Source organism: Labeo rohita, chromosome 19, assembly GCF_022985175.1.
Source record: "Labeo rohita strain BAU-BD-2019 chromosome 19, IGBB_LRoh.1.0, whole genome shotgun sequence".
NCBI classification, from domain to species: domain Eukaryota; kingdom Metazoa; phylum Chordata; class Actinopteri; order Cypriniformes; family Cyprinidae; genus Labeo; species Labeo rohita.
In genome coordinates this window covers 1,485,663-1,502,188 of record NC_066887.1, presented here as the reverse complement: position 1 = coordinate 1,502,188, position 16,526 = coordinate 1,485,663, and the positions used below count along the sequence as shown (strand labels likewise).

The window sequence follows — 16,526 nt, the reverse complement described above, 5'->3', positions numbered from 1 at the left end:
ATTATTTTTCGCCCCTAGGGCAATTTTCACGTCATAGTTCAGACGCGGGACGGGCTTCGGGCCTGTTTTAGGCTTCTTCTTATTTTTGTATTTTAGACATTCACCAAATATGGCGATGAGAAAAAATCCGCGCTGGTGGAAACAACACGAGACTTCACTTTTGCTTTCACTTTCGAGATCGGCTCGGAAGGCGTTTAGTGTCTCCGTCAGCAGCAGCAGCAGCAGTGAGCGCGCCTTCAGCGCAGCTGGAACAGTTCCTCGTTCAAGCGCACGCAATAGGCTAAAGCTTGCCGCAAAGCACCGGCAAAAGTTATTACCATGAATGTGCCAGGGGGAAATAGTAAGGAGATTTTTTAATTGTTCATTAATAAACTAGTGTTTTCTGAGTCAGTGTCCCAAGGATGAAGTTGCCGATCCTGCCTCGCCATCTCCTCTTTGGATGCGCATTTAGAGAGAAATGTATCCTTAAAGATTACATAATGAAATAGTTTTTGTTTTCGATTTGCGTCATTTTGTTAAGTTATAATTTAAAGCTTTCTATAGATCTATGTATCATGTCTGTGAGGTATGTATTCGATGAGTTTCGGTTATTTTTGTGAAGCGCTCCTATTGAGACTACAGACAGTGCATCATGTTTGTTTTCTTTATTTTAGAAGCACCATTTGCAACGTTTTGTTGATATTGTAAGTGCACACAAATAAAAGTAGACCCTTTACAGTTCGGAATGATGCATTATTCTAACTTTTATCAGCAAAAATGACGGAATATTTAACATGGTTTCCACTGAAAAAAATGCAAGTGATCGCGCTGGCGCCTCCATGTTCTGCAAAGCGGCTTTAGCTTCCAACAAAAATGCTTCAAAACGAAATATAATCACTTTGCCATTGCACACAAAACTGGACTATTTTAATAGCTGAAACAATAGTATAAGCTGTTTTGGGAGAAGAGGGGAAAAAAGACGGGCTCGGGTCAGACTCGGGCCGAGAATTCTGCCCAACAAACACGAGACGTCTACCCGACGTGCAGATCATGTCTATATTACGACAAAGACGTTGAAATGACGTCGTCTGGAGGTCGTTTGCTCAGTGGGTGATAAGATGTCGGACAAGGGCCGGGCGAAGAACGAATTCTGCATCAATATGCAGATGTCATCCCGAAACATTGCACCGTATATAAAACGAACGTTTCATACAAATTCTGTTCGGATTATAGCCTAAAAAGTGCGCAAAGCTCGCTTACTTTATTATCACGTATAAAAGCGTCACTCATCTCAGTTCATCGCGATCTCACAAGTTCTGTTATAATCAGTGAAGCTCTCTAAACTACACAATGAGTCTGGCTATTTTGCCAGATCTTCAGTTGCTTTTGCTTTCGTTTGAGGGTAGCACCGTCTAGTACCTCCGTACAACCGGGCCTGGGCATGGCAAACCGCTCCAATTGCAGTGTGGCTGACAACGGGGATGACTAACCATCTAGGGGGGGCAACGGCCCACCCTTTTCCTCCATTTATTGATTAAAAGCTCTCCTGTCCCCATGTTGAGAGAAATCGGGAGTAAGATGTTAGTTCTAGAATAAATGTGAACATGCATTAATTCATCTCACTCACTAAAACCAGATTCAGTATTTCTCAAAATGAATAAAAACTGTGAAATTCAACTCAGAATATGACGCAAACCTGCAATAATTACATATGTTAAATAATACGAATATCCTTTATGCATTTAATCCCATTTTATTAACTGATGTCTTTGCTGCCAACCTTCAATGATCCAATTCAACCATACTAAAAAAGCAAAAATTACTCAAGATAATCTAACATTTGTTTTCCTTTTATGGCTGAAGAGTTGATTTTTTTTTTTTTTTTCCGTCTGTGTTCTACTGTACAGACGTGAATTTACTTTCTTCAAAGCCTGAGGCTTTCGGTGTGAAAAGGCCTTTACATTTGCCAAAAATAGAACTTTTTTTATATTAAAAACAAACAAGCAAGCCCTGTCCAGGTTTAAAAAGTAACACAAAAGTAAAGTAACACATTACTTTACATAAAAAGTAATGTAATTAGTTACTTTTTTATGGAGAAACTCAATATTGTAATGCATTACTTTTTAAAAGTAACTTTTCCCAAAACTGGTAGTAATAGTACTCACTAAAAAATGTTGGGTTAAAAATAACCCAACTAGTAACCCAACTATGGGTTGGTATAGCACCTTCCCATCTATGGGTTATTTTAACCCAATGAATTGGGTTAAAATCCAGTCGGGTTAAAAGTAACCCAACAGTTGAGTTAATTATTTAGATTCATTTATATCAGTTTTTATTTAATTATTTACTTATTTTTTAATAAAAATACACTATAACACTACTTTGTTTTCAAATAAATATTTTATTTAAATATGCAAATAATTTTTTTACAAATATATTTTTAAATGTAAAACAGTCATACTGCAAATGTTTACAAAATAAGTGTACAAGAATGTGAAAATATAATACATTCAAAACACACAAATATGATTTTTGGCATGAAAGAAAATGTGATAATTTTGACCCATACAATGCAATTTTGGCTATTTCTGCAAATGTACCCATAATACTTATGATTGGTTTTGTTGTCCATGGTCATAAATGTGTATCAGTTCATATTCATTTATATCAACACATACACAAATGTGCACAAATACAACAAACATAACATACAAACCTTTATCAATAAAACAAAAATAAAAAATCATAAACACAAGTAATAATAATAACAATAATAATAATCATAAAACAAAGTAAATCTGCTGGCTGCTGGAGTTGCTGATAATCAGCAACATAAAAAGTTTTTACTGATCAATAAATACAAAGTTTCTAAGGAAGAGGTAATGTGTTGAAAGAACTCCTGGAATATTAAAGACTGTGCTGCAAATGGGTGCAGGGGGCTTTGGGTAGTTGATGTCATACATGTAGAAATGTTTGAAACACAGATCCACTGCTTGTAGTAAGGTCTTCTGTTCCACTGCTTCACCGTTGAAAATGCTAAAAACCTGGGAGGAGTTCTTGGAATTAGTGCAGCAATGCTGGTGTCATCCGGTCGCATAAAACTTCCTTCATTGACTCCTCACTGAATGTAAATAAACCATAAAAACACATTTAGTGTTATTACAATTCCCAACAAACATGAGACGTCCACCCGACGTGCAGATCATGTCTATATTCCGACAAAGACGTTGAAATGACGTCGTTTGGACGTCGTTTGCTCAGTGGGTTAGTGCTCGCTTTCCAAACAACTGACGCTTGCCCTGTTTTGAGCAGCAGGCGTCGCCGTTGTGTCACGAACGATTGGAAGCGGTGAATCATTTTGCGAAGCGATTCGTTTAATTGATTCGAAACTTTGAAAAGCTTCGTTTCTCCCATCACGTCTTTCTTTTGGGAAAATCTGATTATTTTTAGACTTTCTTTTAAACAGAGAATTCGCCGAATTTGAGCGCATCTCTCTGAGCTGCCGCTGAGCGAACGTTACGTGCTGGACCGAAGTTGAATGGTCCGTGCGGCGCGGTTCAAATGAACACCAATGTTTCATTTAGCATTAGCCATTTCCCATATACAACGTTAAATGTGATAATCATTAGTGCGACCAAACAAACTGTAGTCAGAAACCGTATGTCTAGAACCCTTCATCAGCTGTAAAATAATATTAACCCTGTAGTAATGGTAGACGGTGATTTCAGTAACATAAGTACTCCTATATACATTTCACCATACATTATTAACGTTAGGTCACTGTTATACATCTCTAAACAGTTTTACAACTTTCTGCTAATTTTTATTTACTTTATTACTGCTAGCGACCTAACTGGGACAGCTAAGTTAACTTTAACGTTTAGTTATTCATTTACAATCGAGATCATTCTCTGCGGTAGCGTTACAATACACTGACTAAAGGAAACTACAACTTCGTTAAAAAACAAACATACAACAACAAAAGTTCAATTTTGAAGTGCATTTCACGTTCTTCTTATAAGTATAATGTTATAAGAGTTATTAAAACCCTACTACTCACCTCATACTGATGCAGCAGCAGCTTCTTCTGTCGTCAGTCACCGTCGTCCGTTAAAATTTGAACTGTCGCCGCGGGAACCAGTTAAACTGAACGCTGGGTTATTATTAAAAACAACCCAACGATGTTTAAAAAATACCCCAACGTTTTAGAAAATAACCCAACATAGTGACCCAATATGTGCAACCCATCTATTGGGTTAAAAAAATAACCCATCTATTTTTACTGTGTAATAATAGTAATAGTAATACTAATAACAGTAGTAGTAGTAGAAGTAGTAATAAAAATTAGTAGTAGTAATAATAGTAGTATTATTAGTAGTAATAGTAATAGTAGTAGTAATAATAATAATAATAGTAACAGTATATAATAATAATAATAATAATAATTTTTATTATTATTATTATTATTATTATTATTATTATTATTATTATTATTAAGTACATGTAGAAAAGAACTGTAACATAAGTGCTACGGTTTTCCTTTCTTTCCCCCCACTTCTGTGGAAAAGAGGAAAAAGAATAGACAATATGTCCTTAATTGCAATCATGTCTTGAATTTATTTTGTCTGAGAGCCGTCTCATGTCTGATGTGGAAAAAAAAACTTGTGTGGCATATTTCCACAGTAATCTCAATTGCTGTCTACCACATAACAAACATCTATAGGTGTTGTCGACATTTATCTACATTTATGTTGTATCTTGGGCCAATAATTGTTTTTTTGCAGCTACATTTTTAACAATAGTACCAATTTTGTACTAGTTCTCAATTCCCCTCTGTGTTTGCATAAGGGAACTCATCTTCCCTACACGTATAATCATCTTTCTTAACACTATCCACGTCTCTGCATTTTAAGTGGCAGTCAGTCTTCCTATAGCTCATAACACTCACTATCAAGTTTCCCCAACTTTCATATACCTATCAAGCCCTAATGAGATGACTTCAGCCTGTAGCCATGCTGGATGACTGTGGCCTGGATGGAAGTCAGATCCCTTTTTCTCTCTTAAAAAATGAATCTAGCACCAAGATGTCTCTTTCTCCCTCTCTTTTTTGCAATCTGCCCTATTTTCTTCAACACCGTGTGCTGGTAAAGAAGACAAATTGTGTGTCGTGGCCTCTGCCGCTGCACTCAGATATGAGATGCGTCTGTGCTCCTTCTAACCTCTGTTCTCGCTGTCTTCCCTCTCCTCTAGCCTGTAGATGTGTCGTCTCACCTCCACCTGTGGCATTTCCACCTTCATCTCAGCTCTGTGTTTAGTAAGATGGATCTGATCGTTCTCTGAATGATTTCTCTTGTTTCCTGCAGTCCCAGGAGGCATTGCACCTGAATCTTTAACCTTCACCCCATTAGACGATATGATCTTTCTGAAGTGGGAGGAGCCGTTGGAGCCCAATGGTCTGATCACACAGTATGAGGTACTGTAGTATGCTTTATTGTTTATAAGGTAGTGTGCATTAAGAAAAATTAATAATAATAATAATAAAAAAAAATCTGCTTCCAACTTTATATTAGGTGACTGTGCTTACATTTGAATTAATCATTTGATGCAATGCACTTATTGTGTACATCCATGTTTTTACATCATACTTATATAAAAAAAAAAATAATAATAATAATAATAATACATTGTACTTATTGATGTATTGATTGACTCCTAATATAAAGTGTCTTAAAATTACAGTAAGTAAAAAATAACAAAAGTGTGTCAGGTCATAAATGACGTAAGGCTAAATAACTGTTATCTGAAGTGGTGTTTATACCATAAAAACTATGTTTTTGGACACTTAATTGCATGTTAATTTCATTAAAATGAAAATGCATTATACTTAGTATATTAAATGCAATTAGTTGAACTTCAGAGTGCTTTTTGACTCATTTAAGTAGTACTTAAGTACATCTTTTTATGCAGTTTCATAATTACTATTCTGTTATCTTTAAATTAATGTACTGCTGAATGTATGGACAAGCATTTATAATAAATTAAGTGTACTTTAATGCCATTTCCATTGAAATTTGTAGGTCATGCATTTAAATAAAAAGTATTTGTAGGTACACATTTGTGATTGTTAAGTTGCAATTTAGTGCATTTAAAATATACAGCATAAATATAGAAAATATACAGCAAAAATAGAATCAAATACATTTGCTTTATATGTTAGTTAAAATAAGTTTAGAAAATATATTATTAAGACATGATTTCATTTGACTTAATTTGACATGATTACAAAGCGCACTGTTAAGAAACAGTAATGAAAGTGAATTCTCTTCAAGTCTTTTCTTTTTTAATTTTATCTGCAATCACAGTTTTTTAAAAACATACTTTTCAGATTTAAAGTACACTACAAGTGCTCATTCAGTACAGTTAAGCACACTTCTATTTCACATGGTTATTAGCAGACAAGGCCTTTTTGGTGTTTTCTAATACGTGTGAGTGTGTTTGTGTGTGAGTTCCGACTGCACTGTGAAGTGCTGCTTATTTATATTATTTGCTTCGTTAGTTATTGAATTGCCATGTTAATAAAAGGGTAAAATATTGGCGCGACATTGTGAAAAATGAATCGTGTTCCTATTGTATAGATGACGCTGCAGTTTATGCCGCATTTGATTCAGTGGGGAGAGGCATATTTCAGTTTAGCTGTTATGCAGAATCATATTCGCATAGAATTTGTGGCAGGGTATAGTCTAAACTTTCAGGGTTTGTTTTTTATCGTCATTTCCCTCTCAGTCAGCAGTCATTAGCGTGTGTAAACTCTCTTCACCCTTCACAGAGTCTAGGTGTTCTTATGCTAATCATGTTGTAGTTCATTCTCCAGGCTTCAATTAGTCAAGGGACAAACATAATTGCTTATTTGCCGTCCGGAGGACTGTCGGATGGGGCGATTGTGTTTAAGTGCTTTAGTCTGGTAATATTTCACAGCCTCAGCCCTCTTCAATTACCTCAGCTGTCAGCATGTACACATGTAAGCGTCTGCTTACCCTCAGTGCTCGTGTGGGAGCCACGCGTGTACCGTTGAGAACTACTTGAGTAGTTCACTCCGCTGTTAATTCGGTTGATGGTTTTGGTAATGATTTCTCAATGGTGGATTTGCTGCATTTTCATAAAAAGTCGTTTTTTAAAATGGAGCGTGTAATTTCTGTTGATGGATCTCGAGAGGGGACGTTTTGCCTCACAGCCGAGGTAACGTTCAGATATTGTTGGTTATTAATGTTGTATTAGAGCAGTAGTTCTGAACAATCAGCGAGTGTCATTTGAACAGTGTTCACACAATGAGTTCACACAAAAATTAAAATTCTGCCATCATTTACCGATGTCGTTCCAAACTTTTCGCTTTCATTCTTCAGTGGAGCACAAAGGTAAAATTTGTAACAGTCTTTTCCATACAGTTGCAATCCTTGAGGACTGATGCGTCAGGCTTAGAATGCAAAAGGAACAAGTTTATAAGAGTTGCTACATTTTATGTCATATTATAGACGTTATAGCTTTCTGTGAAAAATAGACCCAAAGTCTTTGTACTCTTGTGATTGTTCAATACAGTTCCTCACTAAGTGGATCACTGAGTCAGTCTAACAGAGAGACGAGAGGCGAGCAGATCCATATGCAGACTTTTATTAATGGGACGAGACAAAGACATGGTCAAGGTAGGCGGGGTCAGACAATGGCAGTCAGGTATATGGACAGTGAGACAAAGAGTATCCGGGAGCCCTCCAGGGCGGAGCCGGAGGCGCGGGAGCCCTCCAGGGCGGAGCAGGAGGCAGAGCAAGAAGCGCAGGAGCCCTCCAGGGCGGAGGCGGAGCAGGAAGCGCAGGAGCCCTCCAGAGCAGAGCAGGAGGTGCGGGAGCCCTCCAGGGCGGAGCAGGAGGCGCAGGGGCCCTCCAGGGCAGAGCAGGAACCTGCGTCATAGACTGGGACCTGGGGAGAACAGGAACAGAGGAGGCAGACAGAATAAGGGGAGAAGCAGAGAGTTTGAGGATGAATGCCGCCTCCCTGGGAGGTTCTACAGCAGACGCTGACACCTCAGGAGGCATTGGCGCAGCTTCTCCGACTGGTGAGGCCTCTGCGGCTGACTCATGGTTAGACGACACTTCTGAAGCAGACTTGAGACTAGACGAGACCCCTGGAGCAGACTTGAGACCAGACGGGACCCCTGGAGCAGACTTGAGACCAGAAGGGACCTCTGGAGCAGGCCTGAGACCAGACGTGACCACAGGAGCAGACTTGCGAACAGACGTGACCTCAGGGGCAGACTTATGAACAGACGTGACCTCAGGGGCAGACTTATGAACAGACGTGACCTCAGGAGCAGACTTGTGAATGGACGTGACCTCAGGGGCAGACTTGTGAACAGACGTGGCCTCAGGAGCAGATTTGTGAACAGACGTGATCTCAGGAGCACAGTGTGCAGCCCACACACACCAAATGGCAACCGCCATTAAAGGAAGAGCAGCAGCGGGAGGTAGGTTCTCCTTACTGGTGGATTCAGAAGGTGCTGATGCCACTGGGATGTTGGCTGCCCGCACTGACACTAGTGGTGGATCCAATACGCTGGGCTTCATGATAGGCCCTGACCTCGGGATGTCGAACAGGGCGTGACTTGACTCTGGGCCGTCGGACGATGCATGGCGCGGCTCTGGCCGGTCAGACGAGGCATGGCGAGGCTCTGGGCGGTCAGACGTGACGTTACTTGGCTCTGGACAGACAGACGGGACGTGACTTGGTTTGTGAAGTTCAGTAGTGACTTGACCAGACACGTGAAGACCTGCAGTGACTTGACTTGCCTCGTGAAGATCAGCAATGACTTGACTTGGCTTGTGAAGATCAGCAGTGACTTGACCAGACACGTGAAGACCTGCACTGACTTGACTTGACTCGTGAAGATCAGCAATGACTTGACTTGGCTCAAGAAGATCAATGGCGACTTGACTTGATTCATGGGGAACAGCAGTGACTTGACTTGGCTTGTGAAGATCAACTGTGACTTGACTGGGCTCATGGAGACCAGCTGTGACCTTGCTTGACTCAGGAACGATGGCCTTGACGTTGCTTGACGCAGGAACGACAGCTTTGACGTTGCTTGACGCAGGAACGGCAGCTGTGACTTGACTTGACAGAGGAAACTCAGCCTTAACTTGACTTGACACTGGAACAACAGCTGTAACTTGACTTGTCTTAGGACAGAACTCTGACTTGACTTTCGACTTGACCAACTTGACTTGACTCTGAATCAGTAGACCTGATGTAGGCTGGTTCTGGCCTCAGGGACGTGGTGGCCATTTTGAGTGCAGGCTCTGGCGTGGCGGCCATCTTGTGCAGTGGCTCTGGCGTGGCGGCCATCTTGTACGGTGGCTCTGGGCGCTCGGGTGAAACCTTGCTTGACCTTGAAGGAACGACGCCCGTGACTTTGCTTGACTCAGGAATGACGGCTTTGGCTTGACTGGACTTGGAAGCTTGACTGGACTTGGAAGCTTGACCGGAAGCAGCACCTGTAGCTTGACTTGACTCTGGAGCAGCGGCTGTGGCTTTATTTGATACTGGAACAGCAGCTGTATACTTGCTTGACTCTGGAACTACGGCTTTGGCTTGACTTGACTCGGAAGCTTGACTGGACGCTGAAGCTGCAACTTGACTTGACTCGAGAAATGCAGCTGCAACTTGACTTGACACAGGAAATGCAGCTGCAACTTGACTTGACTCTGGTATGGCAGCTGTGACATGACGGAGCTCCGTTTTCGCCGCCATTTTGTGAACGAGCTCCGCCGTCGCCGCCATGGTATGAACACGCTCCGACGCGGCCGCCATTGCTTGAGCGCGCTCCAGCGTGGCCGCCATTTCACGAACGAGCCAGGCGGCCAGCGTGTCCGTGGCGTCGCGCTCCGGCGCGGGCGCCATTTTGTGAGCAGGGTGCGCGGCCGCCATTACCGCGTTGTCGCGTTCCTCCTCCGCGACCCCCACAGTAAACGGCGAGCCCACACACATTAAAGCAAAGTCCAAAAACAAACAAAGTGATGAACGCGGACCCTCGTGTCTGAGTTTTGATTTTAGCGGCTGATTGACTCCCTCAATGAAAAAGTCAATCAGCACACAGTCCGGAAAGTTTGAATCATGGGCAATGTCCAGATACTCTTGAATGTAGCCCTCGAGTGATCGTGTGCCCTGCTCGAGGGCTAACAACAGATTTGCAGTGTCCATACCTGTGTGATGTCCGCACGAAAAGTTGCTGGATCCTTGTAAGGCCGAGTATTCTGTAACAGAGAGAGACGAGAGGCGAGCGGATCCATACGCAGACTTTTATTAATGGGACGAGACAAAGACATGGTCAAGGCAGGCGGGGTCAGACAATGGCAGTCAGGTATATGGACAGTGAGACAAAGAGTATCCGTAACACAGGCGAGGGTCAATCCAGCGGCGAACGTAATCCGTATGGGCGAGGCAGTAGAGTAGTCAGACAGGCGAGAGTTCTGATAGGCAGGCAGCGAGACAGACTTAACGATACAACAAGGCAAACAAGAAAACAAGAAAACTAGACACAGGATAACACGGAGAAACGCTTTGTACAAATGAATAAACAATTCAATACTCGGCAGTGAGTGACAGGAAAACCAGGGCTTTTATACTGTCTCTGATTGGTGCAAGTGATAAGAGCAGTGGCTGATGGGTAATGTAGTCCGGGGTGTAGTGCAAGAGTCTGGGTGCAAAATAAGGTGAGAGCGACATCTGGTGGTGAGCGGTCCGCAGTTCACCGACCAGATCCGTAACAGTCAATGTGTTGAATTTGAATATCAAATCACTGAATGATTCATTAATAGACCATTAAGACCGATTTTGTGAACTGGATCAGTGATTCATTGAAGCAGTCTAACACAAACAAGCCTGACATTGCTTTTTCTCAAATAAACTCTTGTAATATTTTGAGTGGATTATAAAATAAAATGCACATCTGTTTTATATCAGTTAGGCCAGAAACACTGTCTACACGTGTGCAAACACAGTCTCTTGGATAATGCATTGCAATCAGTAAAACATATTTATTTATATTATTTATATATGTATTTATATATTATTTATTCATTTATTTTTAATTCAAAGCAGAGACACTTTTAATATTTCTTGATAAAACCTTTGATGAAAGTTATCAAAAAAAATAAATTAATAAATAAGTTTTACATTGACATTGACAAGACATTTTAGGTTTATTTATTGATCGACAGAGAGAATGTTAGATTGATAAGCTTAATGTGTCAATGTCAGTAGCTTTACAGGAACTATGCATTGATATCTGTTAAGTAGAGCAAAGGCAACTTAATGAGAAAAAAAATAGCATGTTCATAAAATTCCATCTAGGTTAACTGAATCTGAGCAGCTGTTATTCACATTAAAATTCAATTTACATTTCAAGGTAGTTGTCTTCAGTTCTGTTGAACATTTTTCTGCATCAAACTGAAACAGCCTCTGCTTCTGTTTATATATATATATATATATATATATATATATATATATATATATATATATATATGATGTAATATAACCACAATATTTCAGAAGTAAGTAGAGCGGTTAAACATTGTTTATACCTTCTTGACTTCTTTTAAGCTTTTTTGCAGCATTTTATTTTTATTTTTTTTTATTTTTATTTTTTTTATGATCTGAGTTAATTGTGAGTCACATTTTGTAGGTGGCTTCCCTGACTTCCCTGAAGAATATTGCAGAGTGAGGGCGGCATTGAAGCAGTTTCAACAGATTCTTCAAACAGCTTGTAGTTGAGACAATAATTTTAAATCTAAAGTGTGAATAACCGGTGCTAAAATATGGGGTTTCATTAGATCTTAAAGTGTTTATTGGTGTCTGTAGGGATGCCATCCAGGGGTGCATTTCCCAAAAGCATTGTTAGCCAACTATGGTCGCAAGTTCCGTCGTTACCAACATAGTTTAATGATGCGGTGTTTCCTGAAACCATAGTTCAAATAAACATTCACAAACAGCGTCACAAAATTATGTGATTCCAACCTGTGGTTAGAAGCATAGTTCCTTGTTAGTAAGACAAATGGGCTTAATAAATGATGCTCTTGTGCACAGTAGACAAGCTGACATGCAGTACAATCTATATCATTCACTCGATCTAAAAATAAATGCATTTTAATCTATGTATTTTTAAGCTTCCTCTGTAAGCGCTGTTTTTGAATAGTGCGCATGCGCATAAATGGGAACCCCGGAGTATGACATAAGAGGGAACATGCGATGAATCAAACAAAAAATAAAATAAAATAAAGCAAAATGACAGGGAACAAATATAGTAAATTAGTCATCAGGTGCCATGTTCAATATAGCTGCAATTTAAAGATCTCTAATCAGCTAAATAGCATAAGTTATTACTCGGTGACGTCATTAACAACGGCCCTACATTGCTGAACTAATGTGGTTCAAACGACGGAGAAACAGTCGTGACTAGCTAGTTTGCTAGTTTGACTAGCTACAATGTTTGACTAGCTACAATGCATCGTACTATGGAGATTAAGTTATGTTGTTTTACGGGAAACGCACCCCAGATCTGAAGTTCTTCATGTTTACATCTGAGACAGTAATATTTAACTGGTTTAATTATGCTTATTTCTTTCCAATATATCTGAGAAAGATCAGATATTTATCAAGTTTCTAATGTGCCAGTTTTATCCGTTTCCAGCCCTTTCACCTTGTTTAAGCTATTTATGGCCTTATTAGTGGACAGTTTATTATATTTAGCTGGGCTGGACATTTGTGTCTGTCTGTCTGTTTGTTTGTCTGTTTATTTATTTATTCTTTTTTTTATTTTCTTTTTGAGGTAGAATTTGGTAAATTTGCTGCTTGGTAGTCCAATTCTATATTTATACAATTTTACATTCTAATTGACAAATAGATGTTAATTTAAACCATTAGTCTACTAAATTGCATGTTTATAATAATTTAATTAAATACTTGATTAAATAATTCAATAATTTAATATATAACCAATGCCACGCTCAAGCACACGCATAAATCTTGCAGCAACACACCCATAAAAGTAATGACTATAAATGTGTCGGAATAAATAGCAAGGAAATATTTTAATTATTCATTAATAAACTAGTGTTTTCTGAGTCAGTGTTTTCGGCTAATTTTAAAGTAGACATTTCAAGCAAGACAAGTATACACTGAGTTTCAGTTACGTTTTTGACATGCTTCAGTTCACGCACTGAGACGACAGAAAGCACATCTCGTTTGTTTTCTTTATTTTACAAGAGCAGATATTAATATTGTGAGTGTATACAAATAAAAGTAGACCCTTTACAGTTTTGCATGATGTATTACTCTTATCTGTATGAGCAAAACTGACAGCAGATTTCCACTGTTGTAAGGAAACAAAAGAGGACATTTGTAGCATATAATGGAGGCAGAGTTAGAAACTGGTTATTCTTTGAATCATTGCCATTAGGAGCATATGCATTTGCCAAAATCATTTCCTGAATGAAAGCATACCTGCCTGCTGAGTTATATTTCATATGACATTTATTGGTATAGATTTATATATGAATAAAAAGATGTGACTCCTCTTGCATGGATGAAAATAGGACCATTCATTCTCAGCAGGTTGCATAAATGAGTAGAAATAATTTCTGAATGTAGATGTTTAGGTCTCAAAATGATTTGCTTTAATTTGATGGGTTTTTCATATTTTTAAGTTTCCATGATTGCTAGCATTTTTGTTATATTGACAACAATCCTTTGCATGGAATAATATTTGTATCACAAAGTGTGCTTTCAATGCTGGTAAAGTAATGTGAGTTTTTGTGAGGTTTTGTTGTGTGAGCTGACTATAGGACTCCTCTGGGCTCACTGTCAGTTTTTTGTTTTTAGATCAGCTACCAGAGCATTGAATCCTCAGATCCCAGCATCAACGTTCCTGGCCCACGGCGCACCGTCTCCAAACTAAAGAACGAGACGTATCACATGTTCTCCGGGCTTCACCCTGGCACCACGTACCTGGTGTCTGTTCGCGCCCGCACCGCCAAGGGCTTTGGCCAGACTGCTCTAACCGAAATCACCACCAATATCTCAGGTGAGGAACTACACGTTGCCACAAGGAATTCAGGGTGGTGAGAGGCACCAAAAAACCTACAGCATTGCTGTCTTGCAGTAGTGTCTCTCTGAATCTAAAGTACTTAATTATAAGTTTTCCACTAGAAGCTACATGGGCTTTGGTTTTATCGCTGGAATGAATGTAAGATGCCTGCGAGGGACTTTTAATTGGTTCAGGATTTATTCCGACTTTATTTGGACTTCATTTAGACGTAATCGCAGCCAGGCAAAAGCTACTCTTTTGGCGAGATTGACTCTCTGAACAGCAGAAATATTGATACCAAGGTTTACCCAGGCTTAAGTCGACAAACTGAGGGGAGAACCGTGCAAACTAAAGGGAATGTGGCAGATCCTTTTGGGAAATTGTTTTTCCACCAATGAACTTATAGGCTTTTGATAAAAGTCTCTGTCTTTGCATTTTGCAGCTCAATAAACTGAAAATTAAAGAGAAGCTGATTAGTTTCACCCCTTCGACAGTTCCAACCAAACAATGAGCATTATTTGGACAATCCTATTTAATAGCCTCATGAAGGTAATCGTTCACCCAAAAAATCTGACATTCTTTAAAAGCATGGTGGAGCTGACCATGTCAAGCTCCAAAAAAAAAAAAAAAAAAAAAAAATACCATTAAGACTAAAAGCATGAAAAATGTAAAGTCAAAATTGACCAGTGCATGAAATAACAATGGTGTATTGTCATTTCATGCACTGGTCAATTTTGACATTTTGGGATATTTTGCTTTCGTTACTTGTCTTCATTCAGATTAGTGGACAGACCTCACAATTCCTCACAGATTTTATTTTATTTTATTTTATTTTATAGTCTGCTGGAAGAACTCATTTTGTGCTTAATGCACTTTAATTGTGCAGAAGTAGTGTGGAAGTCCAACTAAAGATATACTGAAGTATATTTGATTGTGCTAAAGTGGAAATGTTGCAAGTATACTTTAGGTACACTTTAGGCTTAATATTAAGAAATGTGCATTGTGCACAAGTAGTGTTTATATCAGTAAGTCTTGAGCGATATGTCAGTAAATATGTTAACAGAGCTGAACTATACTTAGTAGAAATAAATGCATTTTAAATCTATTACTTTTTACTAGGGTATACAGATAACTTCAGTTTAGCTAAGTTGGATATTTAAGTTAGCTCAACAAAATTTAAGTTGTTATAACAGTGTTGCCTTAAAGGCACTTTAAGATTTGTCTATACACCTCATGCAATGATGCATAGATCATTCAGTAGCCTCCCTGCTCTGTGTTAAATGGGTTTGTGGGTAAATAAGAGATTTTTGTATGAACTGTTTCTTTAAATATCTCCACACACACACACACACACACACACAGACACAGAGTAATCCAGCTGTACTAGGCATGAGTAAAACTTTTCTTTGTGTTTATTTGTGTGTGTTTCTTTTTGAGCTTTGTTCCTATAAGCAAGTCAATCGTAACATCCCTCAGTGCTCAGATCTAACACATAGCACTGTGATGGCGGCTCTCGTTCTTTCTACTCTAGATTTTCTGCTTGTTTTGGTATGCTGAAGGCTGAGACATTGACCCGTTTCCCTGTACTGGCTCACTAATTGACTTCCGATAATAAGCAGGAATGGGAGCAGTAGCTCTGTTCTACTCTCTCCACCCAAGAGACTTTATAAAGGACTGTGGATCGCTCTCATCCGCCTCCATTACTGTGTTTCATCGCCCTTGTGTGGTGCGCTCAGTCTGGGGTGGGTTTTGTTCTCTGTGGAGCAAGGGATTCAAGTCAGTGGAAAACCAAGACTAATTTGAAAGATTTTTCTGTGTGCTACAGTTGTTGGGTGGTTGGGGCATTTTTTTTAAAGAGTAAAACAAAAATGAAACTTGTGTCATTATTTACTTATCCTCATGTCATTCCAAACCTGTATTGTAAGTGTTTGTTTACTGATGATATTTCCCTCCAGTAAGCTGTTAACTGCAACTGAATTATGGAGTCAAACTGACTGAGGAGTGACTGAGTCAGTAAGTTGAATGATTTAAAAACAAATAATTCAGTAGAATTTGTGGACCAGCACAAAGGAATGACTGCTTCAGTGGTCCGCTTCTCAAGTCACTCAAGTGGTGTGTATGCTCTCTTCTTAATCACATCTAAAACAGATATTGTTTGTTCTTTCGTTTCCCTCACAGCGCCTGCGTTTGATTATGAAGACGTCCCCTCTCCACTCAGTGAATCTGAGAGCACCATAACAGTCCTCCTGCGTCCTGCCTTGGGGAGAGGAGCACCTGTTAGGTAATGAACCCAATATATACAGTATATGTGATATATTGTTTTATAAAGTATTCTTCTTTTTAGTTACCCATGCATTACCGTGAGTTTATCAAAGGATGCAAATACTGTTCAGTATGTAAAGTCTGTTCCATCTTCCCG

The 16,526-nt window shown here is 39.3% G+C and overlaps 1 protein-coding gene across 1 annotated transcript in view; it reads left to right on the top strand.

Annotated features, from left to right (window-relative positions):
- ptprua (protein tyrosine phosphatase receptor type Ua) overlaps positions 1–16,526 on the top strand; it is a 304,775-nt gene that overhangs the window by 210,422 nt on the left and 77,827 nt on the right. The window contains 3 exon segments of the mRNA XM_051137296.1: positions 5,343–5,452; positions 13,903–14,104; positions 16,286–16,388. Of these exon segments, the coding sequence (XP_050993253.1) occupies positions 5,343–5,452; positions 13,903–14,104; positions 16,286–16,388 (415 nt within the window).